Here is a 27,513-nt window from a genome sequence, read left to right as displayed (position 1 = left end):
GTGCAGCTTTCGTTAAATGAGAAATTAGACACAAGAAAATCTATTCAATTTTGTTTATTAGTTGATAGAGTATATCCTTCATTTTGTGGGCTAGATAGCAGAGTAAAAATCAAATGAGCAAACGAAAACTGACAGAATGATAAAGCACCTACCAGACAAGGGCAGGTTGACTAGAATGACTCTTTGGTAAGAAAATTCATGTTGAGACATTCTTCACCAGTGAGTTACATGTGTTTTTTTTTACTTCCATGCATACTATGCAATAGTTCTTGTAATACGATCTTGAAAGAGTAAATGTCAAGAAGTTTCATGACATTTGGTCTCATTGAGTTGTTCATTCCAAAAACTATGCACGGGCCTCGAGGATGCACTCTAACCGTATCATATGGTTCAAGTGTCAGTCTCTCAGGTATGATTATCTTCTGATTTGTCTTCTTTTTTTGCTGAAACTCATATGATGTTCGGATCACATCAATATTTTCATCACATTGTTGAGGTTAGTTGAGCTTACTTTAAATGTATTTCACATGGCCGTTAACTCATTCGGCTGGAGACTAGTTGGTGACCTCGGGGGCATTTCATGAAGTGTTCTGTCTGACATATTGGTCAGACAAATTTGCTCTCAGCCAATCAGATGCAAGGATATCAGTAGCTTATAACAGCTTGTCAGAAAAATATCCGACCAAAACTCTTCATGAAATGCCCCCCCCCCCCCCTGGTGACAACTCGAGTCTCCTTGGTCATGGAGTGGTCTCAGAGACATCTCCTGGAATGTAGCCGAGTATGTAGCCAGGGAGTTGCGACAAGAGTCAAACATGTTTGATTTTCCAAGGACTCTTTCCAGTCTCCAGCTGGTCACAAGACACATCTCTGCCAGGTCTCTGCGACATCTCCTTCTAGCTGCGGCCAATTGGCCGAGACTATTTTTACTCATGAAGTCTCCAAGACGATTCTGTGACTATGTGGAGACCCATTGGCATCCTAATGAAGTACCGGAGATGTTACAAAGACATCTCCGCAACTGAGAATATGTCTCGGAGATGTCGTGGCAACGTCTCCATGACTTCTGGACAGATAAATTATTACTTGATTTGAAGATGTCTCTTAAGTTGCTGTGGAGTTGCCTTCTTGGTGATAGCACAAGCTATTTTTTTTTTTGTCTTACGAGTCGTGACAGTCGCGGCAAAGTCTCCTCTGGTGAGATGCACCCTCATGTATTCATAAGTAGGCAACCACAGGGACCAACAGCTTTACATCCCCTCCGAAATACTAGGTAATGAGGATAAAGAGCCGTGCCTAAAGGGGAACACCCACTCCCACCACCGAACCAGGAACCCCATGATTGGGAGTCATGTAGTCTTATCCACAGAGACTCAACACCTCCATGTCACATGCTCTCCTGGTTAACTTTCCCTTCAATACCTACCATAGGCAACACTGAGCTTGTTTCTACTGGATGCTAAAACTTTGAGGTGATGCAAGGTGATATGAGGTGATGCTAGATGATGGGCCTATACAGGTATGCAGGTAACATCTCAAATTTTTCCTCAGTAGAAATATATTGGGTAGTGGATGATAACAGGTAAACAGAGAAGATGCGCAGAGTTGAGGGTAACACCTAAAATTTTTCCTCTGTAGAAATATATTGGATAGTGGGTGATGCAAGGTAATGCGAGGTGATCCGTCTTCCACCTATCTAGGTGGTCAATGCAAGAAAATGTTAGGGATGATTATTAGCAGAAACGGAGCGGGAAAACAAACTTAGCAGCATGCCGGATGTCTCGAATTCTTATTGGGAGATTCTGCATGTTGTTTTGGTAAATGTATTCAAATTCTACGCCTGCTTTGTTCACGAAGGTCACTCTTAATAATCTCAAAGCTTGCCAGAGACTTGCCCTACCTAGCAACTACTCAGAGTCTTCCTGCCTATCAAGGAACTTACTTGGAGGGAGCAGGTGACTAAAATTGGTTGTACAGTGTAGGCTGTCGGAAAAGAAACATCCATGAACTGCAATACGGTACAGAAATGGTCTATTTGGTCACAAGGCAGTGCGCCACGACCTGATCAGTGACCCTATAATACGCAACTTCCTGAATCACCAAACGTTGCAAGTTCCCTTGCATTACCCCGCATCATTGCACATTTAATTGCTCCGTAGAAACGGCTCAGGTCGTAGTAAAATCGGGGTGATGCAGGTGACAAAAATTTGTAGTAATGCGAGCTGATACGAGGTGTCCAGTAGAAACATGCATATTGTGTGTAATCCCAGCATCCTATCTACAGTATACCCACTGCCCTCTTCACTGACTTGATGTGTTTTGTTTTCTTCAATCGACAGTCTCAGCCATATCCTGTGTTGTCCTATGGCTCTGAAATTGAGAGAGCTGCAATTCATGCTGACCAAACTCTTCAACCTTTCCATTCCCTTGTTGTGCCCATTTAGTTCTTCTAAATCCAGCTCTTTTTTCTCATATATTTTTTTTTTTTTTTTTTTTTTTGGGGGGGGGGGGGGTTGGGTAGGGAGGAAGTGAGACCATGAAGCTATTACTGTATACACCAAATATTTCGCGACGTTTTCATTTTTACAAATTTAAAATCACACGAATGTGATGTGCACACATACATTTTCCTGTTCAGTACTATACTCCACAAGCGCAAATTTGACCACTCGTGAAATTATCGGGAAGTCCTGATTTGCAAAATATTAGACTAGCTAAATAAATGGCATATACAGAATCCTGCTGATTACGGGAAGGGGAAATTTTGAGGTAGAATTCTTTATCTTGGTGCGCAATTCAGAAAGAAATCAAGAAAACGCCAATTTGAGAGAGACAGAAAGGAACTTTCATCTTCTAAGATATGTTGAAAATATAAGAAATGGTTATAAGGTTAGCAATTAAGAGGTTTTTGAAAATTATGCAACCAAAACTATCGTATTTATACATGCACATCAATGGGCTAAAATGAATTTCTATCGATTTTGTTTTTATTCTATCTTAGAAAACTTTAATACTACATAGTAGCATCTTATTACAGAAAGATTTACCAAACCACAAAAAAAGTGTGGTTTCTGGCACTTGCACTGCTTGTCACAAACTGAAGCTCAGGAAAAAAGGAGAAGGCAAATATTAGACAAGTGCTTTAATGTGCACCCAGAGTGTATAACTTGAAACATGATTGTAATGATGCATCACTAGAATCATGATTCAAGTTGCACATTTTTGCTGTGTGAATGCAAACTGAAAGTATGCAGGGTGATCTGAATCATAATTCCAATGGTGTCACAAATGATGGTCCAGAAGTGTTTTCCAATCAAACATTCACCAAAATTACTGAACTAAACTGTCGTGTGAACGGATTAACCCCTGAACCGCATTTTTTTTTTTTTTTTTTTTGGGGGGGGGGGGGGGGAGAGGGCGGAGCTTATGGTGACCTTTCAACCACTCCCGCAGAAAAGCCACACTCCTCAAATGCTTGCACTGTAATCAAAATGCAGATCTTTGCTGGAGACCATGTTTTATACCAGGTACTCAAATGGATGGCTCATGGAGGTTGATTTAAATGGTATTCAAAGTGGGATTTTTTTTAAAATTCATTTGCACAAATAGATAAATATATAACATATATTTCTTCACTGCTAAAATTTAGTGTTAAAGTGTTATTTACAATTAAACACTTGGAAAATCATGGGGAAAACTTCACAATATCGTAGTTGTGGCTTCTAAGATGTTAAACAGAAAGCCCCGTGCTTTTGCATGACTTCCTCCTTTAACTCACACATCTATCATAGATTATGTGAATATCTTGACTGTGATTTTATGAATAAATAAATTGAATTAAAAAAGCAAATTGAAGTAGTTACTGTTCAGATATTTTGATTGTAAAGATTGAACATCCTTTCCATCACTTTTCAGAACCTTAAAATATATTTGAAATAACCGAGAAGGCTTGTGGAAGATGCTTGGACAACGAGGTGTATGGGGTTCAAATATCTCTGTATGGTACATGTATCTGCATTTTCCTTCCATCTGACCAGAATGCATCTGCTTCTAAACGGAGTCACATTCAAATTCATCTTTATACAATCAATGCAAACACTCTCACCATCCTGGGTCACACATTCAGAGCAGCTTTCATCCTTAACTCCTCTTGACGTTACCACATGGATCAACACTTTGATTTTTGATTGTCGTTTTTGTGGCATGATAAACTGGCTCAAATATCTTCATATTACTTATTGGTCTGTTTCCCTTTTTGTGAGAGGGGGGTATGGTGGTAACTAGTCAATTCTGTATAGTGTAACCACTGAGGTAAATACAGTCGATCACAGATGATTATATATATTTGTGTGTGAAGAGTCTGTACTTGGAGTCTAGGCCTTACATCAGACTGGTGTCATTTCATTTGCTACTGGCTACTGAGCCAGCCCACTGTAGCCCCTGTGCCCCACGGATGACCTCTCTAATATGACAGAAATATTCTCCATCCCACACATGGATGCATTGCGTTATCATATGTACAGATGACGCTCACATAGTACAGCGGGACATCTGTTCTGCCTCAGAGCAGGTTCTGGTACAACATCCAATACTCTGCCTCCGTAGCTGCATTGACCCAAATTTCCAGTTCATTTGGCTCTTGTTTGACCAAAGTCCGAGCAGCTAATGAAATTGAAATACTCAAAAACACATGCCGGACAAGCTTGTGCTGTGAATAATGTATGGCTAAGATGAATAAAAGTGTCTTGACGTGTGTGTGCAATAAAATGGAGTGGGATTTTTTTTTTTCCTGTCCGTGCCAACATACTGTAAAAGCTGTTTATATTATCTTGAGGGTTTAATTTTCACAAGTTTTGCGAATCACTAAACAACACACACAAAAAAGTCACAAATGTACAGGCATTAGTGCACTTACAGATTGTACTATAACCTCAGTCACCATCTCATTCACGAAAATATATGATTCAAATTATGAATGAAAAAAAAAACCAACTTTACAGCACTGTAGAACACGATATATTCGCGGCACAAAATTTTCGCGAATTGGAGCCGACAGCCTTTTTCGTGGCATGTAATTTTCGCGAATTGCCACTGGCGTACAATGCAAATAGTGTAGACAAGAAATTTCGCGTGCATTTTAATTACACAAATCTTGGTGCTCACGAAATTAAAATACACGCAAACGTTCCTCGTTTTACAGTAGTTGCCCAGTCGCAGTGACAACGCAACAAAGAAACCACTTGCCTGCCATATGTGTCTTTTTTTGGGGTATTTTTGTATCAAGGCTTAATCTGCATAGAAGCATAAAATCTCGTTTTTGCTTCTCTATACATATTCCCTCCCCCCATAAAAAGAATGTTTTTTTTCAGCAATCTGAAAGTCTTACAGATATCTTGAGATCACATTATTATTATTATTATTATTATTATTATTATTATAATTGTTGTTGTTGTTGTTGTTATTATTATCATTATTATTATTATCATGAGGCGTTTTCACATCAGCCCGATGTTTCGAAATAGTGCACTATTTTCTGACTTGGGAAATTAACCCGATCATGAAATAGCGCGCTACCTAATAATGTGAACACAAATTAGTGCACTGATTGTATCGCTCTGATCGAGAAAATTTCTCGAGTCCAACTCGGGAAATTTCTGAAATAGCGGGATAACATAGCGAACTAGCGCGCTATTTGATGTGAAATCGCCTCAAGAAATTAGCGCGATGCATCCCATCATGCCTAGCGTGTGTAACCCGAAAGCATGCGCTCTCCTGGTATACCCCACACTGTTTGCGCATGCTCAGCTGTCGAATTAGCTCGAAAAAATTTCGGGCTAATTCTCTTTGGGCTGATGTGAATAGGAAATGAAATAGCGCGCTAATTTGTGATCGCGAAAAATATCTCGAGCTTGGATTTTTATCGGGCTGATGTGAAAACGCCTGGTGTGATTTGCTAACCTGCTCCCTTCAAAATCCAAATACCTAGCATGCCATCTTATTTTTTATTCTTAACCTGTGGCCATTTTGAAGTAAAACTTAATTCAAATCAACAGCAATTCTGGAAAAAAGAAAATGCTTTGTCCTCTACCTTTTTTTTAATTCATTAAGATCAAACACACCCGGAATCCAATATGGAACTTACATGGAAAAGAAAATGTGCAATAAAACAATCCTTATCAAATATAAACATATATATCTTTCTGATTGCAATCATTGCTAGTTACATGTATATGTGTTCATGTCTGAGTTGGTACTTTCCGCAGGATTCAATCTGTAGCAAATAGTTTTGATTTCACTTGTATATTTCCCAAGTTTCACTGATCCAAAATGTTTGGAATGTTCATGCATTCAGCACTTCAAATGAAAGTCACACAGTTTATCTTGATGTACTGTTGTTATCATCACACAACAACGATATCAAAGCTGCAACTGATCGGTCGACTAGGCAGGAAAACAAAAATCAAACAACATTCAAACAAAAAAACTTGTCAGTTATGATGGTGAAGCTAATAGGCCACACATCTGACCCATGTTGACTTTGATCGACAAACTGTCGATCTGCCAGAGGCAGCTATTTTTATTTTGGAGCTGCTTCAGACATAAATAAATGGATGTTCGGCCATCACTACCACCACAGCCCAGCCACCCAAACCACATCCAATGTTGGGTCTTCTTTTAAAGGGGCACTTGGGGCAAAGGAAGAAGCAGGAGCATGTCAGGAATGATAAATCAGCGTGGAATCCAAGCAGACCAGGTAACCTGTATACTGCATAAGCTGTTATTTTCGCGAGGGGTTTGATTTTTCGCGAATTACGCGAATCACTGTTGAACTGCGAATTTAACAGCACATGAAAATGTCGCCATGCGCTGGGGTAATGGTGCAACTACTAAAGCCTCGGTGTCAATTCATGAAGACATCATCTCGTGAAAATATCTGTGACCTCTTCATTCGCGAAAATATGATATTGTATCTGTACGCGAAAATAACGGCTTACACAGTATGCGGTATATTAGCGAACCCGATGGCAGTGTGGAAGAGCAAGAGCATGGAAAGTTTTGAGCCCTCTCTTGAGAGGTACAGAATGAAGGAGAAAATGTGGGGGGAAAAAGTCTTTGAGAATGAGTTTTGTACACAACTATATGATCACTATGATGATGTGATAGAAGTTTGAAAATATTTAGTTTGATATTTCCGATAGTTTTTGAAGAGTGTTTGAATCAGTGATGATAATGATGATGATGATGAGAGATCTAAAGCTTGATTAAAATAAGAGACTACACTGGCATATATGATGTGATGTTAGTACAACATTTCATGAACAGTGTTAGAAATTTCAAAGACTGATATTGACAAATTTCAAGCACTTTCACTCAGTTTTGCCTATTCTTTATTAGCCAGAAGCATAGATCTACAAACCAATCCTCTACAATAGCATGTGCTGACAAATATGTTTACACACTAAAAATTATCATTCAATGAACATGCGTAAAATCAAGTCATCATTATCAATTTCAACAAAGTTTTCAAAGGAAATGTAAACTAAATCACAACATTTCTTAACACAACAATGATGGAATTCAATGTTTGATCCCTGTCCTTTAGGAATAAATATAAACAAAAGATAAATATTATACTCTGAAAATTATTTTCATCTTTCTTAATACAAGAAGCCAATCAAATTAAAAACTACTTCACAACAACTACATAAACTGAAATGCACTATTCCCTTAAAAAAAAGAAGACAATTTAAGCTAAAAAATTGCAAGATTATTAGCACTATACAGTATGCAGATGCATGAGCAAGTATTGCTGAGTATACAGTTGTAGATATATTTGACTGAAATAGGAGCTGAATGAGACATCTTGTTAAACATTACAATTGACAATGAAAGATGTGCCACCAGCGCCAAACAACTTCTAATCATCTCTCCCCTTGGACTGGAGAGGGGAAGTGGATATCATTTGTATGTTTGTCATGCACATTCCATAAAAATCATTGTCACGCATCTGCACGAGACTTTCATCAGCTCCTATTTCAGTACAGTCAGTCGGCCAAGATGTGCACATGACTTTATTTGCAGTATTATGAAAGATAATTACACATAAATTTACAGAGTGGAAGAATCTTGTTTTCTTTCTCTTTAACAACAGTAAGTTATTATACTACAACATACTTAATACATACAAGATAAATATGTTCTACTGTCACACAATGCATACAGCTACTGACAAAGAAACATGGTACATACACCTACACACACACTACAATATCCTGCAAATGTTATGTATTTCATGTCAGGAAAAAAAAATGTCCAATTTCATGCATGCATAGATAAAAGGTTCTTTGCACAAAACCTCAATGTCAAATAGACGGCATATCCTGATTAGCAACTTTAGAGTCTCTGTAAAATCTTATCCTTCATGATACTTGATTACACACGGAAATACGGAAACCCAATTATTTCTGAGAAACATTCAGGTCCCAAACACCAACGTTATTTCCTTTTCCTCACTTTTTTTTTTTTTTGAACAACAAATGTGACCAATGCAAGTTGGTTGTTTGCTGCAAACGCAGAGATTTATCAGTATTCTTCTTTCACTCTCGTGAGATGCAAAAGTTTGTACCGTCAATCAGTTTACACGTTCTACATGGCACCAGAGTCGCGAAGTGTTACATCTCAAGTGTATACAATGAATTGAAATCATTCAAACAACTTTTACTTGGTATTTAATTCCCTTTTGAATTCAATCTTATAACAAAATTGTTTCCTTTTCATCTCCTTTGCCAAAGCAGAGTATGGTTTACTTTTTATTCTCTCAAGACTTTCATACTGAACAAAGATTTATCATTACAAGATCTGTATATATACCAGGGTGTATATATTTGTATAAGTGTGTATGTGTGTGTCTGTGGGTGAAATAGTGAAAATATTTCTTCCACATATTAGATATGAACACATGGACAGATTAATGAATTTAGCTACATAAATAATACTGGCAAAGCAAGGCCCAATCAATCTAAAACATGACATATCAAAAACAACAGCACTTACACTTGCAACTATACGTAACTGCGTAGGATGCTGCATTCAATCAGCATATATACACTGTGTTCTATTCTCTGTAGCGTCTAAAATGAAAACACAGCAATATTTCTGTCACTGGACACATCATGTCATAAATATGATAACAGACATAAATACTAGATTTAATATATATGTATAGACATCTGTATATTTTGAATTTGTGCTCTGAAAACTTAATCCAATCTCTTGAAATTAGTGCATAGATATATATTTCTTTTACAATGAACATAACCTTTGATATTTCATACTTCAGCCTATAGTTCTGCAGTTTAAAGGTTTGGGGGAATTCGATAGGTTACAAATTGCTTGCTTTACCACTCTTCGATACTTCATCAATGTCAGGTAAAAGAGGCATTTATTATCCCTATTTGCACGGCTCATAAAATACAGGAACACAGTAAAATCAAGATCTTTTCACCGGATAGGACCTATATACTGCAGAGTAATAGTGCACCACTACCACAGCAAACTATGTCATTCCAAACCAAAACGTATTTGAAACATGTACCAACATCTTGAGTGAGTGATCGCATTTGAAACTGCTCCATGCTCTATCATAATTATCTACTTCTGAACACTATGCATCCATATCTGCTGTACATAAGCAGCAAACAAGGAGGGGAAAACAAGGGCCTCTTCTGCACAAGTTTTACAGAATATACATTCTTCTGATCATTTAGCCCAATGTTGACACCCCTTGACATAGGAACGCTTTCAGACTGGCAAAAGAACATGTTTGTAAGCCTTTTCATAAACATGTTTCATGCTGATCAAATAAATTTTGTATGACTGAGAGGAAACTTAAATACTGGTGGTGTCTCTCCTGAACAAATACCTTGAGACCCACTTGACCAATCTTAATCCCAAAATTATCTTTTTATTCAAGTTTTTATTTGATTTGACCTCTCCATCATGAATGATGAGGTGGAGCCTAACCTGATCTTGTATTCACTTTACAAGTGTACTCATGGTGCATGCTTACACTTACATTTGTGCTCTCTTCCAGGGAAAGTGTTTATACAGAGTTGTCTGTTTGAAAGGCCACAGAATTTGTGATACAGCTATTATACATGGATGTCTCTTGCAGATAGCAGTTGGCCAGGAGACTCCATAACAACTCCTTAGAGATGCAATTACAAACACAATCTTTTGAAAGTCTGAAACCCCAATATAACGCATACATGTACATATGGAAGAAGATAGATTCACCTTCTGTTTCCCTTTGACCCCAATACCTCGTTTGTAAATCCCTTCAGAATCATCTTTTGTCTGATTATGGGGTCGCGACCTTGTTACATACCACCAGGATCAAATCTGAGAATACACACATGCACAACTGCATGCAAAGTTGAGACTTTTGTGTCGAACAATTTCTTCGGCATGCCATTTACCAAACAAAAGAAAAAAAGGAGGGGGATAAATCAAACAAAAAAGAAAAGAAAAGGGAGGAAATCTGATGCAAGAAAAAATAAATCCACAATAAATCATTACCAACCACATGTATGGAAAACAACCCAACAATAATGGAAGGTATGTCATTTTTGTCATGCAGCATTCTAACAGTTGGAATTGTAGCATGCCATTCAGAATTTGTGTTCACTGTGCATAATCATGCTTGATGGGTGTATGTATGGGGGTTATTACCGGTATAAATTTTGTGGGTTTTGAGATTGTTTGAAGGAAATGTGCAAGTCTGGTGAGACATGGGCCCTATATTCTCCAGTCTAGTCAATAGACAAATTCACAGCTTGGTCTGTAAAGTCTGCAGTATGACCCTGACACTGCTCAAATAGTGCAGAAGTGAAGCTATCTCAATATCTCACATGTTCATATAAAATCTCCTGATCCCAAAGCGTCCCTTTTAACACAGTTGAGATATCTCAGTCCAGCGAGACTCGCAATAACATCATTTGAGATGAGAAATGGGAATCAGACTTTGAATCAGGCATGAAAAGTGAAAAGTTATTCCATTCTCATTTGGACTGTTACCTACAGTACAATTTCACAACATTGCTTGTATTTTTCAGTTTCTAAGCACCATCAGAAAAGGGCAGAACTGCTCCATTCTCATATTCATTTGACATGGTGTGGGATGTGTCCTGCACGGACACTTTGTTTTACCCCATGCACTGTACTTCAGTGAAGATGACATGTACAGAGCTGCTATTTTCATCACTTCGATCTGACCTTTTTGGCCAAACCCTAATGGAATTGAGGATTACAAGAGGCTGCCTGATCAACGACAAGGAAAATAATGTATAATCTGAGGGAGTTGCAGTAGAGTACTTTTCCCTATAAAGGGGTATCTTCTACTGTCATTACTAAAGAAAGAGTTTATCTTGCAGTAATGGATCTAGACATATTAATATTTTGCACCCCCTCTAAGAAAAAGGAAAGCAACAATGATGTACAATGGTTATCAATCCTATCATCTAGCTTCACTGCATAGATATTAACCACCACCACCACTTTATTAGAAAAGCTTTTAAGATCTCATTTTCATGACTTAAATTAATCTTTAAACAGGACAGGTCACTCTAGAACACCACCACACAAAGCACATCAAATACACACTTTGAGATTGTTCTAGCAAATACTAGTGGAGTGCAACATAAAGAAAAGAAAAATACAAAACAAGCCAAATCATTTCTCCTCAACTATTGCTGAAACAGATTGGGCATATCAATGTTCTCCATTATGGATGTCAGGATTGTTGTAAGCTTATACAGTGAAAGTCAATCAACAGCAGACTTCACACAGGGTTTTTCAATATACTTGGGCTAGTTCTAGCCAAATGCTGAACAACTCAGGACACGATACTTATCTGTAATAAAGCTGGTGTGATTTCTCAAGGAAAACAGGAAATTGTCATCATGGGCAGAACAGCATGGTGATTACAATACTCCAGTGTGCATGTGCTTGCACCTCACTTGCTATGTCCCAGTATGCCCTTACGCCCATGTTTCTGGAGGGCTTGCACTTCGGATTTAAACTAAATGCGATGGGGGAAAAGCACTCTCTTAGACTTGATAACCTTGACCTACATAGTGTAATGAAACAAAATATGAGCATTTGCTGTTTGTAAAACCATGTAGACAAATTGCTTACAATCTCGATTCATATGCAGATGATGAATGGAAATACTTTGCTACAGCTGTGGGCAGTCTCATTCACTGATATTTTCCAGCTTTGTGGTCGGCAGATAGCGAACAATACATGCATCAAGGACAATACAATAAACTGTATCACATCTGTCTGAACAAATTGTTTCAACAAGATTCAGAGGCTTCGCCTCCAGGTTTAGATATTATTGACGTGCATAACAACGTGTGGCAACGCACATTTGCGATCATATTATGGAGGTTATGTAGGGAACGTCACTTCTTGTGAATCAATCAACTCTGCTCCTGCGCAGGCATCAATCTCCACAACCTAATTGGCATGGCTAAATATAACAAATGCCAAGACTCCTGCCTTCATTATGTAACTCAGTGGCTACATCCAACTACTGTTATGAGTACAGTGCATATGAAATGAACACTGGGCATGAATAAAACTGCCCTGCTGTCACTGGTTTTTGCTCTCATTGGTCCATTGTAGGCTTTGTACAGAATGGCCACAAGGTATTCATCCTTGTACAATTGTATATAATCAGCTTTACATTTTCACTCTTCCAATGTTGGATGCAATGTTCTATGTGTACAATTGTATACACGGAGTGCTCATAATCTTCTGAAAATTGTTCATTGCCTTTACAATGCTGCAGACTTCAAATGCTGAAAGTGGCTATTATCAAATGTGAGATCATTTTCACTTATTCCTCGCAGAATGTGTCCCATTTCTTGTGGTGGCACATATACAAAGCACTGTACTTCCTTTCGAGGCATTACCAGCAATGCAAACTAGGGAATTTCCCCCTGCTTCAAGATTTTATAATGTAAGTGGTAGTTTCATCTTACATGTTACTGCATGATATGGCACATAGAAAAATACTAATAATACATTTGTGGTTCTGCACAGACAAGATTTGTAATGCGTAAACTCAACGGGTAAGAAATGGCATAGTACTAGAGCAAAACATATGGCATATGAGAAAAGAATTTTACAGCATATTCGACAGCTATTTGAAAAAAAAAAACACATTAGTTTTTGCACTGAGCTTTACACGATTCTGAATTTGGCCTATTAGACTCTCTTCTCATATTTCGCACCACATAACATCATCAATGTTACTTCCGGATGCACTTGGTGATACTTTACTTCAATAAACCAATCTTTACGATATCGACAAGAACTAAGAGCCTTCTTGGAAAGATATCTCTACTTCCTTGTATATAATGGGATGGAGCTAGAACCAGCCTCACAATGTACCGGTAAGCATGCACAGTATAAACCCATATGCTGGAATTCACAAAGGTAGATTAAATTTTGTCCATGGTTTAAGCTATATTTCTTCTGCATTGATTCGATCATACATTTTGTATCAAACTTTATGATTTGTATTTCTCAGAGATTGTTACCAATATGATTTAATAAATGTATACTTTGTTTTTGTATTACCTTTTGTTGCTGGATGGAAATTAAGCACAACTGAATTGAAAATTGAAATGAGAAAAATGCATATGAAGGATTGTGTACAAGAACAGACATTAAATAATAACCGCACACTGATACCGTACGCGCGTGTGAATGGTATGCCAATTTCACTCTTCTTTTTTTTTAATTCCGTGAACTAAATCTAAACCATGGTTTTGATTTGAACCATCTTTGTGATTACAAGGCTTTACAGTTTCACTTTCTCTTCCTCCCTAGTAACAATCTATGCCAAATGTTTAAGATCCTTTGTATGGTAGAAAGACAGAGGCAGTCCATTAGAGAACTTGCATGGGGTTTGTTCTGACTTATTCTGATTCTAGTGTGAGAGTAGTGTGAAGGTGCTGTCTTTTAAATTAATTTTCCTTTAAACCACTGCAAAGCAAATGCCTTCAGAAGTCAATCAGGCAAAAAGAGCTATGAGATACATTTATTGTCTAACTCATTTTTTTTTTAATATACAAACAATTGCAAACTGACCGTTGAGGACAAACTTAATACCTTCCATATATTTCCTGTCAAAGATGATAGGATTCCATCGTCACAAGAGTTTGTTCAAGGGCCGTTTGTTCCTCCTCCTTCCTGCTGTCTGGGTCATCTAGTCCATCAGAACTTCTTCCTTCTGCTGGCTGTCGCCATGGTGAGCCATCTCCAACAAGCTGGTTGTACTTAAAGCAGTTCACTTTACATATGTCGTATGAAGACCTACTGGGACACTGAGCCAGAGTCTTCACTGTCAAAACATATCACATCCCTGGCTCCTTGCACTGACTTGGAATTACAGCTTATACAATGGTACATTTCCAAAAATGCAAGTTACCAATAACATTTGGTTCAATATGATCAATGGAGAAATGGTTTACATACCTAGCATTGATTGTTGTGGAGATTTTGAGGTTAGATATCTCACAGGATAAATATTGACCAACATCTGATTTGATTGACTGATGGAAAGCATTCTTGATTATGTGCACAAACCATGCAACACTGCATGCGTGTCGTCATGCACTCAGGACACACTGACTCAGGGCCCTCATGAAATGACACCAAATAACGCTGTCAGCTAGCTGGTAAGTATATGATGGTTGGTATGATGAGTTAGTTGAATCCCACAAATACCCAAAATATACACACAATAAAAACACCACATGCATGAGTTAGTTTGGTGGCAAGACAAGGCTACGTGTACAAATATATAAGATCACTAATCTGTCCATGTGTTCACCAAGTTGTGTGTGGATATGTAGATACACCACCATAGTTAGTAGCATCCATAATGGTTAGTTGTAAGGCATGTTGATGTACATGTTCAGTATGTATGGTTTCCCTATATACTTGGTGGGATCACTGAGTACATTTACATGTATGATACATATCCAAAAAGGACTGGAGGCAGTCTTCTCCACTTTTTTAACAACCATTATCTATATTGGATTAATCAATCAAAGAATTGTCTTAAAGGAGGAAAAAAATCATTGGCCTTTGAATAATACATTTTACAAGCCATAATCATCCCCATTTTCGAGGCGGTATCTTGTCACTGGGACAATGTAGCTGTTTGGACTTTAAGGTTTAGAATGTAAAAACTGCATCCAGCCCTTTCATGCTGTACATATTGAGGTAAATAAAATAAAGGACAGAGATCAAGTGTAAAGAAGGCCCATCACTACAAGAAATGAGGCTGGTTAGAGTAAGGATAGCGCGGCATTCTCATTGGCAGGCGGTGGTGGTGGTGGTGTGGCGGTGGTGGTGGCCGCATAGATCTGAAAGGGACAGGGAAGAGGGGGCCCATTGGCCCCATCCTGTGGGCCACTGGAAGACCCATACTAGTCACCCAAGCCATTTGATTCTCACTCACTTTGGAGGGTTTGTGTTTGCGTGGGCCTCTCCGCTGGCTCGACATCTCATTCTGGAACTCCAGGTCCTCAAGACGCTGGGTGAGAGCAAGCTTCTGCTGGATGGCCATCCTGAGCAGGGAGTTCAGGGTCTTTTTCTCCTCCTCTGCTGATGCCAGCTGACGATGCATGTCATCCAGCTGGGTCACGTACTCATCGCAGCGCTTGGCAAACATAGCGCGCAGACTGGCAAAGCTGGCTGCCTCCTCCTTCAGGGCCTTCAGCTCATTTCTCAGCTTCTTCATTGTCTCCGCGATGATCGCTTTCTCATGCTCATACTTGCTCTTGAGGTTGGCCAAAGCGACCTCAGCAGTCGTCTTGTTGGCTTTCAGCACTGTCCTTAGAGTGGCAACCTGTTCGCGCTTTGTCATGAGCAGCGATTTCAGCTTCACCACTTCCTCCTTCAAGTCCTCATTCTCAGCTCCACCCCCATCACTGCTGTGCTGCCGGGACATTTCAACGGCTTGCTCCACAGAACGCTTCAGGTACTTGATTTGATCTCTGACAGTCGAGACCAAGGTTGAACATGTAATGGTGTCACCATTGAACTTGGCATGATCATCTGCTCTCCTGGCTGGACTGGACGTTGCAGAATCTGAGCTGCTTCCATCTACCACATCCTGGCCACCATTCTCTGTGGACACCTCCTTGAGTCTGCTGGCAATTTCTGCTCTGAAGCCATCCCTCCTGCTTTGCCTCGTGACCTTAAGGTGATCCTGCATGATGCGGTTCGGGGCTTCTCCATTGACCATGCATACGTGATGGTACAACTGTGCAATGTCTTCACTGACAGCAGCAAGCTCATCTTGAGTGAGATTAAGCTGGCCTTGGGCATCCCCCACCATGTCATGGACACCCTTAAGCTGTGACTGCAAGTCTTTGACAGTGTCCTGCTGTTTGCGATTCCTTTCATTCATGAGTTGCACCTCTTTCTGGAGTTCCACTTTGTTGCCCTCCTCTTTCACCTTCATCACCATGTTCTCCAACTCACTCTGCAGAGCCTTATTCTTAGCAAGCACAGTGGCATACCTCTTCTCTTGGAGCTTGTAGAGACTGACCAGTTGATACAGCTTCTGGTGGGTTTCGTCCAAATGCTGATACTGTGAGGGGTCAATTTCCGTATCTCCATCTGTGCTCGAGATGTTGAGGTCGGACAAACTCTGGAGGGCATCACGAGTTGTTTCTAACTCCGATTTGGACTTCTCCAGGTTTTTTGAGAGTTCACTTTTCTCCGACTCCAGCTGATGAAGCTGCTCCTCCAACTTTTTTACTTCTATCGATTGCAGCTCGCTGAATAAGTCTGAGGCTTCCTGCCCTATGCTAGCGTCCTCCTCATCATCCTGCATCTGCCGTTCAAAGCGTCGCAGCAGCGGATGGCCTCCAGCATCATCATCTTCGTAGTCTTCTTCCATGAAGTGCATTTGGGAGTTATTCTCAAGGTCTACATTGATGGCCTCCAGCTCTGAAATCATAGCCTGGTCCAGCTGCTTCTTGAGTTGGTGCTTCTGGTCCCGCTCACACTCCAGGGCTTGCATCGTCTCTTCAATCTGCTTCTCCGAGATCTCCTTCAGCCGTGCCAGGTCCTCAATGTTGGAGTTGAGGTACTGGATCTCCTCTGCAAGTCGTCGATTCTCATGTTTCAATGATTCATACTCAATCTGGGACGACTTGAGAGATGAATTCTGTTAACAAGGATGAAATTGCACATGAATGAACAATAACAGGTAATTCCATCTAACAAGACACACCATAAAGGTACTCTGATGGTAATCTTGATATGCCATTTTACAGCATGGTAAAGTGCTATACATGTTTGACTCTCTTATAGAGAGCACGTAGTTGTGGAAAAAATGTAAGCATGAACAGACTTTGATCTAAATTACTTTCAATCACGAGAATGTAAAACATACTTCACACTTTTCGAAAGTACTGCACTGTTTTTCCCAACGCCATGTAAAATCTGAAGATGCCTAAAAGGGACCGGATGTTTTTGATCTTTTTAAAATTTGATGACTTTTCAGTTTTGTCCACAAGCAACATTTCAGATGCATGTATTATCTTTCTCTCCATTAGACAGAGAAAGTGGCAAGGATGGAGGCTAGAGATATACAGATGAACTCGACTAAGTTGATATCTTCCATTACCTCATTTAAGAAAAGAAGAAATGAACAGCATGCATGAAACTACAGTTGCCTCTTCTGGGGGGTGTTTCATAAAGCTGTTTGTAAAGTTACGAACGTCTTACGAGCGACTGGTGATCAGTTCTTGTGCTGAATTATGGAAATTCTGATATGTATAGCACATCAGAACTGATCACCAGTCGCTCGTAAGTTGTTCGTAACTTTACGAACAGCTTTATGAAACGCCACCCAGGACTGCATAACAGCTCAACACAAATTTCAGCTGCCATAGAAAGTACAGGTATGCACTATTCACTATCTGAGAGAAAATTTGGCATGATCAATATTTTTTGCTTTTGAAATTTTTGTAAGACGAATGATGCATTTCTAAAATGTCACACACTACTGACATTTAACCAGTGACAGTATAAATTCATATGGACAAAACTAGCTAGACAATTTTAGAATCTACAGTACTTCATGGTATTTAAACCAAACAAAGTAACAAAATGCTTTGAGGCTTTCTTTTTTTGTGCTGGTATCACAAAGCACAAAGTGCACAAAAACTTCCGCGTTTATGGTATCACAGCAGGAAAGGCAAACAGGAGGACAGGTTGCAGGTACCGACCTGTTTTTGCATAGCAATGTTCTCTTCCTCCAGCTCACTGTAGTCTCGCAAGAGGCGCTTCTCCCTGAACTTGATCTCCCGCAGCTCCTCCTTCAGCTCCTTGCGCTCCTTCTCGTGTTGCTCCACGGAGGAGACTATGTCGTGGTGCCGTGAGTGCAGCCGCTCGTTCTCCACGCGCAGCCGGCTCACCTCCTGCCGCATGTGGCGGCCCTCGCTCTCCAGTTCGGCCAGGCGCTCCGTGAGGTCCCGCTCCCTGGTGGCGCTCTCCTGGAGCAGGTTCTGCTCGTGGTGAACCTCCTGCTCCGTGTAGCGTTTCTGCCATTGTGCTTGAGACTCCAGAGCCTGTACAGGAAAATATGCAAACAGTCCTTGGCTGTTAAATTCTACAAATGTGACTCTGCACCTAAAAACAAACAAAAAGTCGCCAGACATGAATTTTTAGTTGAGACCATATTCTGAAAGAGCAGACTTTAAGCTTTAAAATGATGTATAACTCAAATCAAATGGACTCTCCTAACCTATCTAAATATTGGAAAGAAAGCACAAACTCAGGAATAGTGTGAACTGAGAAAAGAGGCTCTGAAGCACAGTGTCTATTCAAGCGCTTAATCTTTACCAAACCGTGCTGGCTGTGCAATGAATGGGACAAAAAACAGGAAGTAAACCACCAGAGTAACAACAATGAAGGGATTATCAGATTAAATTGAAATTAAGCATGCCTCATTAACACATTCTGTCCATAATCAATGCCAACTTTTGAAGCAGTAGTACTATCCTTTCAAAAGTTATTAGAGTTGAAAGTGAAGAGTGTGGACAAGGTTTTTCAGAACTGAAAAAGGGATTCTAAAGACACACATAATCACACTATTCTACCAAAAATGTTCGAGATAAACTGCTAAAAAACACACTTTCCTGCCCGTTTTATGATACCAAATTTTAGCATAATGTAAAAGAAGACCCGCTCTTTCAGAAAATATGAAAAAGTCAAGTTCGGCTAGGTTGACCCATTTCACTTATTTTCAGTCCTCACGCAAAATCAGTGTGTGCGACTTTATGTTCGTTTTGAGGTGCACGGTCACAAAAGGTCTCAGATTTGATGTACGTAATGACCTACTGTAAAACGAGGAATTTTCGCGTGCACTTTAATTTCGCGAATTTTGCGAGCGCCAAAATTCGCGAAATTAAAATGCACGTGAAAGCTTTTGTCTACATTACATGCATTGAATTTCAGTAGCAATTTGCGAAAATTTCATGCCACGAAAAAGGCTGTCGGCTCCAATTCGCGAAAATTTCATGCCGCGAATATATCATGTTTTACAGTATTTGCAGGGTGCTACAAAAGCACTTGCCCGATTGCCCGGGGCAAGTCAAAGTCAAAGTCGGGCAAGTGTTTTGGAACAATTACAAAAAAGGCTTGCCTGAATTGGGCAAGAAAAAAGTTATGAAGCCATCTTTTTTTCACTTCCCAACTACAAACCCATGAAGTCAACCACATAGAAGCCCAAAGAAAATGACTCTTTAAGTGATGCAATGCACTTATTAAATTTCATTTTAGCTACTTTCCAACACTTGTATGTGAAGAAACCCGGATGCAGTGCAACAAAAACCCTTGATTGAACCAAGTTTGTTACTCCAATGTGCTAATGCATGCGAATCAATGTGTGATGTTTACTCAAATGATTGTGTGTTACTGAGCCCTTAAATTACTAGAGATTTTCTATATAATTTTCTTATAAATACATTTTTGTACTTTCTTTTCGGGCAAGTAAAATTCGTGTTCGGGCAAGTATTTTGTAAAAATTTGAAAATCTGCTTACCCGACTGGGCAAGTGGTAAAAGACAGTTACGTAGCACCCTGAATGGGTTGTAGTTTTTCAATCTTTTTTTATATACTTTTTACACATGTATCTAAATAGCAAAAAAAAAATACAATGTGTATGGACATACATGTAAATGTTACAAAGTTCTGAAATGCACTGAAGACACAATGACATAATCAGGTTTTCATGACAACGAATATTCAAGTTTGTACATTATTGTTTTATGCATACAATGTGTGTGTATACATCTTCAACACTTAATTTTTCTTTCAATACTGTACTTCTTTTTTTTTACACACACCTTCTGCCCATCAATCTACATGTTGTACATGTAGTATGGATGTCTCTACAAGGCTTCTACAAATTTAACAGAAAAGGCCAAGTCATCACAAGATAATAAACTTCAGCACAATTCTTCTGGACCCCTAATGAACACATGTAGGCAATGATGATTCAGTGTGGGAGAGAGGGAAAAAAATGAAAAAGAGACAAGACAATCAACTTGTAATAGACTGCCCGAGGTCTAAATTCCGAGATCAGCTACATGGTGCCGGTATGTTATTGACTTCCACCTCAAGTGTAATACACAAATGGGGCCCATGAGAGTGGTCACAGTGTACTTTAATGAATTGCAGGCATCCCATTTGAGCCTTTTCTACATGGATACCCTGTAGTTTAGGTCCTTCACAAGTTCTATTGTAGCATTGATTCAAATATTCACATAACAAATTCAATCTTCTATCATACACATGGGGTATCACATCATAGTGCTTGCTTATTTTCAATGCATAACACTATGAACATTGTCTATGATTCACTCCTGATACTTTAAATATAATATCATGAACAAATTTGCACTGCACCTTTTTTTTATGATGGAATCAGATACGTCGCGAGACGAAAAAAAAGAATTGTGAATCATTACGGCTGATTTCCAAAATAAAGCATTGTCGTTTAAAGACATGTAGATGAAGCACCTCGAGGCACATGACACGTATCTATTTGACTGTGCCTGAAGGAGAACATTTGCAGAGCACACAGGCACTGAAATAAGCAGAGCATATCAATGAATACTTGACAGCACTCAGACAGATTTTAACATGATGAACGCACACATAAAGTGAAGTCAACATGTCCTCAAGCGTAGCATCGATTGGGGATGTGTGACAAAGCTATCATGGTTACATGACTCAGCAATTGTGACATCAATTTTATTACAAATTTGATCTGTATGCCAAAAAAAACCCCTCAAATTCCTTGTTTTTTGTTAAGTATTAGAGAATCAACTAGTTATGATATCAAATATAAAATACATAACACATATTTTGGCAGCACTGTTAAAAGGTAAAGACAAAAAAAAAAGTCTTTAGAGTATTTTTGAAACATTTCGTACATGTACAGTTGTAGGTACAGGAAAACTCCAATTAGATTATATGAAGGTGTCACAGTAAGTGGCCACTAATCGTGTTTCAATACTAGTTGATTTTCTCATATCCCTCGAAGGTCGTAACTTTGATACACATAGTCTTTAATCTTAACTTCAAAATTTTCACATACCGTTCTTTCACTGCTTCAGCACAATACTAATCTCTCTTTGCGGTAAAACTTCAACATACATAATTATTGTTGTACATTACATCTGTACACTGTAGCTTCCAGATTAATGCCTCTTGTACAAGTCCACAGTAATTCCTCAGTTAATTCACTAAAAGTACTGTAAAACGAGGAATGTTCGCATGCACTTTAATTTCGTAAATTTTGCGAGAGCGGAGTTTCACGAAATTAAAATGCATTCTAAAGATCTTGTCTACACTATATGGATTGTATGTTAGACGCAACTCACAAAAATTTCATGCTGCGAATAAGACCATCGGCTCCCATTTGCGAAAATTTCATGCCTCAAAAATATCGTGTTTTACAGTACATGTACAATGATTGTAAAACAGGTATACTACGCAAATATCTACAGTAAATGAAACACACAGTATACAATTGGTAAGAGTACATTCTTGTGAACATTAGAAGGCGTGAGGTATGTTGTTATCGATCACTTCCATCTTGAGGATTATTACACACAATGTACAATTCATACTGTACATCTGTAAGACTGTAACTGCACAGAAATTAATTCTACAGAGCTGGAAGTACAACTGTATAGTAACAGATACATTGTAAAGACTACAGTGTATAATTTATAAAAGCTTATGCAACAGCCGACTCTATACTGGTACAAATACCGGAACAGCCATGCAGACCGGAATACATCTCTCATAATAGCTCTTGAAGTAAAAAAACTGTGTCAGCACAGCATGGTATGCCCTATTAGTGCTAACTGGGTTTTTCTACCAGCATTATGCATACATGTGCAGATGCGAGGGTGGCATACATCTCACAATATACCGATGTGGGCAGGTAACCATGCTGGTAGGACATCAAATAACCAGCATACCAGGGCAAGCATCGATTCTGCACACTTCACCACTGACCTGCAACATACTAGTACACTGTAATCACCAGCTCTGTGCCAGCTTGAACAGCACCTGCACTATGCACATGAACAATGTTTTTGCTCGTTCCCTGCATCAGACATTTTAGTCGAGGAAAAATCCTGGAAGAACCCATGTACTTTACAGTATGAGTGATTGGGTTGTGTTTTAGATGTATGCCATGACATGTCGTTGGTGGTTTCTCAGATGGCTGCAATGGAGTTGCCTGTAAATTGGTTGTGTTCTACATAATTGTAGATAACTTTTCTGAAGAGTGCCTACACGTATAATCACATTCCCCAGAGCCTGCAAAGGTTGGAAATGCATGCACATGAATGCCACATCTTTGCATGAAATGAAATAATTAAATCACCGACTTGTATGTTACACAGTCAGAGATTCATAGCTTGATGGGAACAAAGGCAAAGAATCCATAGCGTGCGGTCACATTTTCAAAATGAAACAAAAAGTTATTTTTTACAAGTGCTATTGTAAATGGCATATCCTTAAAGGCATGATAGTGCACTTGATAAAATCATGTCTGCAGCAATAAGCAACATTTGTCTGACACACAACATAACAAACTGAAGTTAATGAAATGTCTATAGTTAAAAAAAAAAGGCTGACTTGTTTCTTTGTGCAAATTTCATATTGTTTTTATCCATGATAGATCACATTGGGAAGCATAGTGTATTGTAATTTGTATGTGTAAATATAAGCTTGAGGTCATCTCCATCAAATGTATGCAATGTATGATAAAATCTTGGAATACCTGATGCAGATGTGGCCTAAAATGAATTCACACCAAACACTCTGATTATCTGAATGTGACATAGTCAAAACTTTTAGTCCATGAAAACATCATAATATAGGGAGTTCATAAAGTTTCTTTTCAGCGTAATGACGAGAGAAGAAGACAATGTTGTCCAGTGCAACATTGAGTTCAAGATAAGCTTTGTTTCTCTGTTTGGCCCACAGGCATACGTACACACAGTTTACTGTGGAACGCACTACAGACTGAAAAGACTTGCAAAATTGCAATTCCACATATCAATGTACCGAGAAAGCATGGACAGACTTTAAGGTCAATGGCGGTGAAGAACTTTTACAGCATGCACCATACACACACTGGAAAGACATCAAGTGTGGCTCGATACCCTAATATTGGCTGTGATAGGTCTGCTGCAAATTATGCTGATTTCCGAGCAAGCGCCCAACAATTTCCTCTCACAGGGGTGAGGTAAGATTTGCTACATGTACATTCTTGTACCTGTATAGTAGGTATAACCACCTCCCTGGTATAACACAGCACAGTTTGTATAGAATTGCTTTTGATAGAAAGACAGAAAGGGTTTTTGACATTTTGGCAGGTCACAAACTAAATATGTTCTAAATTTTTATGTTTATTCATGTTACTCAACTGTACTAGTATTTTGCATAATGGATATCTTGCAAACAAGTCATACCATCTCCAAAAGATAAAACATGTTGCTGGAATGTTACACAGTATTTTCAAGAGATGCTATATAAAATAAAGGTTGACTTGGCCTATCAGATAGAAGATTGTTTGAACCAGTCAAAAAAAGAAAGAAAGAAAATTTAAGTGACACACTAATATGCCAGAGAAAGACACACATACACACACACACACACACACACACACACACACACACAAAATAAATAAATAAATTGGCCTTATGATAAAATCTCAAAAGTCTTCAACAGCTTTAAAATATCTTGCTCTTGAATAAATACAAATGTATAATAGACACCATTTAAAATGAACAATGTTTTAATGTTATGAGTTGTTTTCCTTTGCTCTGGTGGATTCTACAAAGGCCAACTGCATGCGTCAGAACAAGATAATAAAGTATAATAGATGAGCTCAACATACATGGCCTTTTTTACGATCAGTGGTGTAACTTTTGTACTCGGAGGGTCAAAATTTCAAACAAAATATTTTTTCATTATTCTGTTTGATTCCTGTTGGAAAGTATTCAAATTTTTGAAAAAATAACATTTCAGACCTTAAAGCTGAAGAGTTATTGGTGTAATTTAAGGAAAACCCTGGCACCTGAAGTAAATTTAAGCAAAATTTTGTTTTCATGAATTGCACCACAATGACAAAACTCTGTAGTCAAACTTCACCATGCAAAGTTTATATGGTTAACAACAATATATAGTTTGTGAATCAAAACTACTTGGGGGTTGAATATAAAGTGAATTTAAAAAAAAATACATGAGATTTATAAATTTTTGGTAAAAACACCAATTGACGTGCAATTTTTAAGATTTTAACTATTTATTGGAGGGCAAGCCAGGTCAAACTCTATACTATAACAAGTCTTTAAGAAGGGCTACCTTCCTATGTAGGTTAAATGAAATTCCAATCATTTCTTTAAATCTTGGATTTTTCACACATGGATGTTTCGGAGGTGACAGTTAACATAATAGAATGTTTCGGAGGTGACATTAATATTAACACTCAGTTTTTTGTAGAATAAGTGACAATAACACAAAACTTCTTCTTTTTGTCAATGTTTTTGATAATTATAACTCGAGAACAAGAAATTAACTCCTGTTTCAAGCAGATAAACCACACCGAACAAGTGTTTTTTTACACTTCATTAATTAGCACGGGTACCGGTAGTTTGCCATCCATTTGGACGAAGGTTGTAAGCTAAATATTGTAATCTGAAGAAACATGGCGTTCCATTTTCTACCTTAAATTGAGATAAGGGTGTGAGATCATTTTAGTAATGTTTCTTTGCTCTCAGAACATTTTATTCCACAACACCAGGGAAGAATAACTTTGTTTCGGAGGTGACATTCAATGTTAACATTGTGTTGAAATATTCATTTACAGTAAGAATATGACGGACATAAGCTAGATATTGTAACCTGAAGAAACATGACATTCCATTTTCTATCTTAAACTGAAATGAGGGTGTAAGATCATTTTAGTAATGTTTCTTTGCTCTCAGAACATTTTATTCCACAACACCAGGGAAGAATAACTTTGTTTCGGAGGTGACATTCAATGTTAACATTGTGTTCAAGTATTCATATAGTATGTCCCCCCCCCCTTAAAAAAAAAATACAATTAGACTTTTTCATTGATAGCACCAAATATGATTAAATCAGCTAATATCTACTTTGGGGTCTTAAATCATAACATCTTAGCTCTATTTTGCAGAAAGCCCCAGTCAATTTGGTTAAGTGGTCTCAAAGAAATGTGGAATGTTATAAAGGATGTCAGGAGTCTGATTCTTCCAAGTTTAGCACTTGGATGCTCTTGGAACTGCATATTAATGTGTAAACACAATATACAGAACTTGGAGGGAAGGGATTCCTAACATGCTCTACAAAAATCCTCATTTCTCTTTGACCTCTGAAGCAAATTGAATGGGGTTTTCTGTAAGGTGTGGGCAATGAGTTATAGTTTCAATCCCTCAAATTGTATGATTGATTCACTATCTTTAAAGTTATCGTTGCGGAGGGTACCATTGTAATTTTTTGGTGGGGACATAGGTTATGAATGCCAAAAGCAAAAATTCTTATTTGACTTGTATTATGTTTTTGTTTGCACATAGTATTATAAATAGATTAATTCAAGGATGTTCATGAATTCTTCATCATTCTTGATAGCCACCATACAAATGTTATGATACTGGTGAAAGGTGTTTGGTTCATCTGGGATAAATTTTCTATATACCAGATTCATTTAAACTGTTGACATTACTAAAATATATTTTATGTATCTTCTGAATTGCTTGAAAATTACCTGCAAATCATATATATTAGTCACTTTTGAGAGTAAAAAGTATAAGATAAGAAAAAAAATCATTTTATTGTTTTGGAGGTGACACAACACAGAGACAACCCAACTTCTCAGGTGTTAACTAATAATATATTGTGAACATTCATGTCTTTCCTCATGGCTTTAATTTTCAAATATAAGCTCTTTCTTTCAGTTCTTACTTGTTATTTTGTTTAGTTATTCTCTTTCATGATAGTGGATACCAGCTCATATTTTGTTTTAGATTGTAATTCATACTAATCTTTAGCAAGTTTTTACAGTTTGGTTAAGACAACAATTTGTGTTTCCCAGCTGAAGAGAGCAGCATAATGCTTTTGTGTGAACTTATGGGGATTTTTTTTTTTTTGTTCAGTAATTTTCCCCATCAACTTCACAGAAGGTCCCGGACACAAACTGGTCTCAAATAACCCTATAAGGGACCGAAAAAGGACAAGTTCACCTCAATAGACACGAGGGTTGAGTAAATACAGCAATATTAGTAAAACACATCAGTGAGAGTTTGAGGAAAATAAGGCAATCCGTTCCAGAGTTATGGATTTTTGAAGTTTCTGCTCATTCAAAGCTGAATGAGAAGACTTCTATAGCTTGTGATGTCACACGTGTACAAGGATATAGAGAAAGTATCAAGAAAATTCAACATATTTTCACTTTTCTTGCATGACAAAAGAATACTTGACTTCTCTCTTTTGGAAGGCAGGGTGAATAATATTGCCCTAACATACATCAGTAGCAAGTTGAAGAAATGTGCACTTTTTTCAAAAAGTAAAGTTTTGTGAAATTCACTTATATTTTCTTTATATCGTTGTATGCATGTGACATCATACACTGTCGTAGTTGTCTCATCCAGCAGTGATTGCATAGATACCGGTACTTAAAAAAGCCCATAACTTTTGAATGGCTTGTCCAATTTCCCAAACTTTCAATGATGTGTTCTACTAATGTTGTTGCATTTACTCAATCCACATGTATATGAAGGTGGACTTGTCCTTTAAGAAACCATTTTCTTTTCCTTGAAATTCCAGTACTTAAAGCCAAATTCTAAGATAAAACATAATAACAAAACA

At 38.2% G+C, this 27,513-nt stretch overlaps 1 protein-coding gene across 4 annotated transcripts in view; it reads right to left on the bottom strand.

The window, feature by feature from the left end:
• LOC139724108 (protein bicaudal D homolog 2-like) overlaps positions 1-27,513 on the bottom strand; it is a 54,217-nt gene that overhangs the window by 16,796 nt on the left and 9,908 nt on the right. For 3 of the 4 annotated variants that reach the window (XR_011710412.1, XM_071635309.1, XM_071635310.1), the window contains exons 2-3: positions 18,324-18,665; positions 15,539-17,257 (exon numbers count right to left, since the gene is read on the bottom strand). Coding sequence is in view for 3 of the 4 variants with exons in the window: in XM_071635309.1 (XP_071491410.1) it covers positions 15,539-17,257; positions 18,324-18,665 (2,061 nt within the window). In the remaining variant the exon portion in view is untranslated. Of the gene's footprint in view, positions 1-14,750; positions 17,258-18,323; positions 18,666-27,513 lie in introns of those variants that run through there. The other variant, XM_071635308.1, reaches the window with a different exon arrangement.

Source organism: Diadema antillarum, unplaced genomic scaffold, assembly GCF_040938485.1.
Source record: "Diadema antillarum isolate AM-2024a unplaced genomic scaffold, OU_Dant_1.0 scf00000207, whole genome shotgun sequence".
Classification (NCBI taxonomy): Eukaryota; Metazoa; Echinodermata; class Echinoidea; order Diadematoida; family Diadematidae; genus Diadema; species Diadema antillarum.
This window is presented reverse-complemented; position numbering and strand designations above follow the sequence as displayed.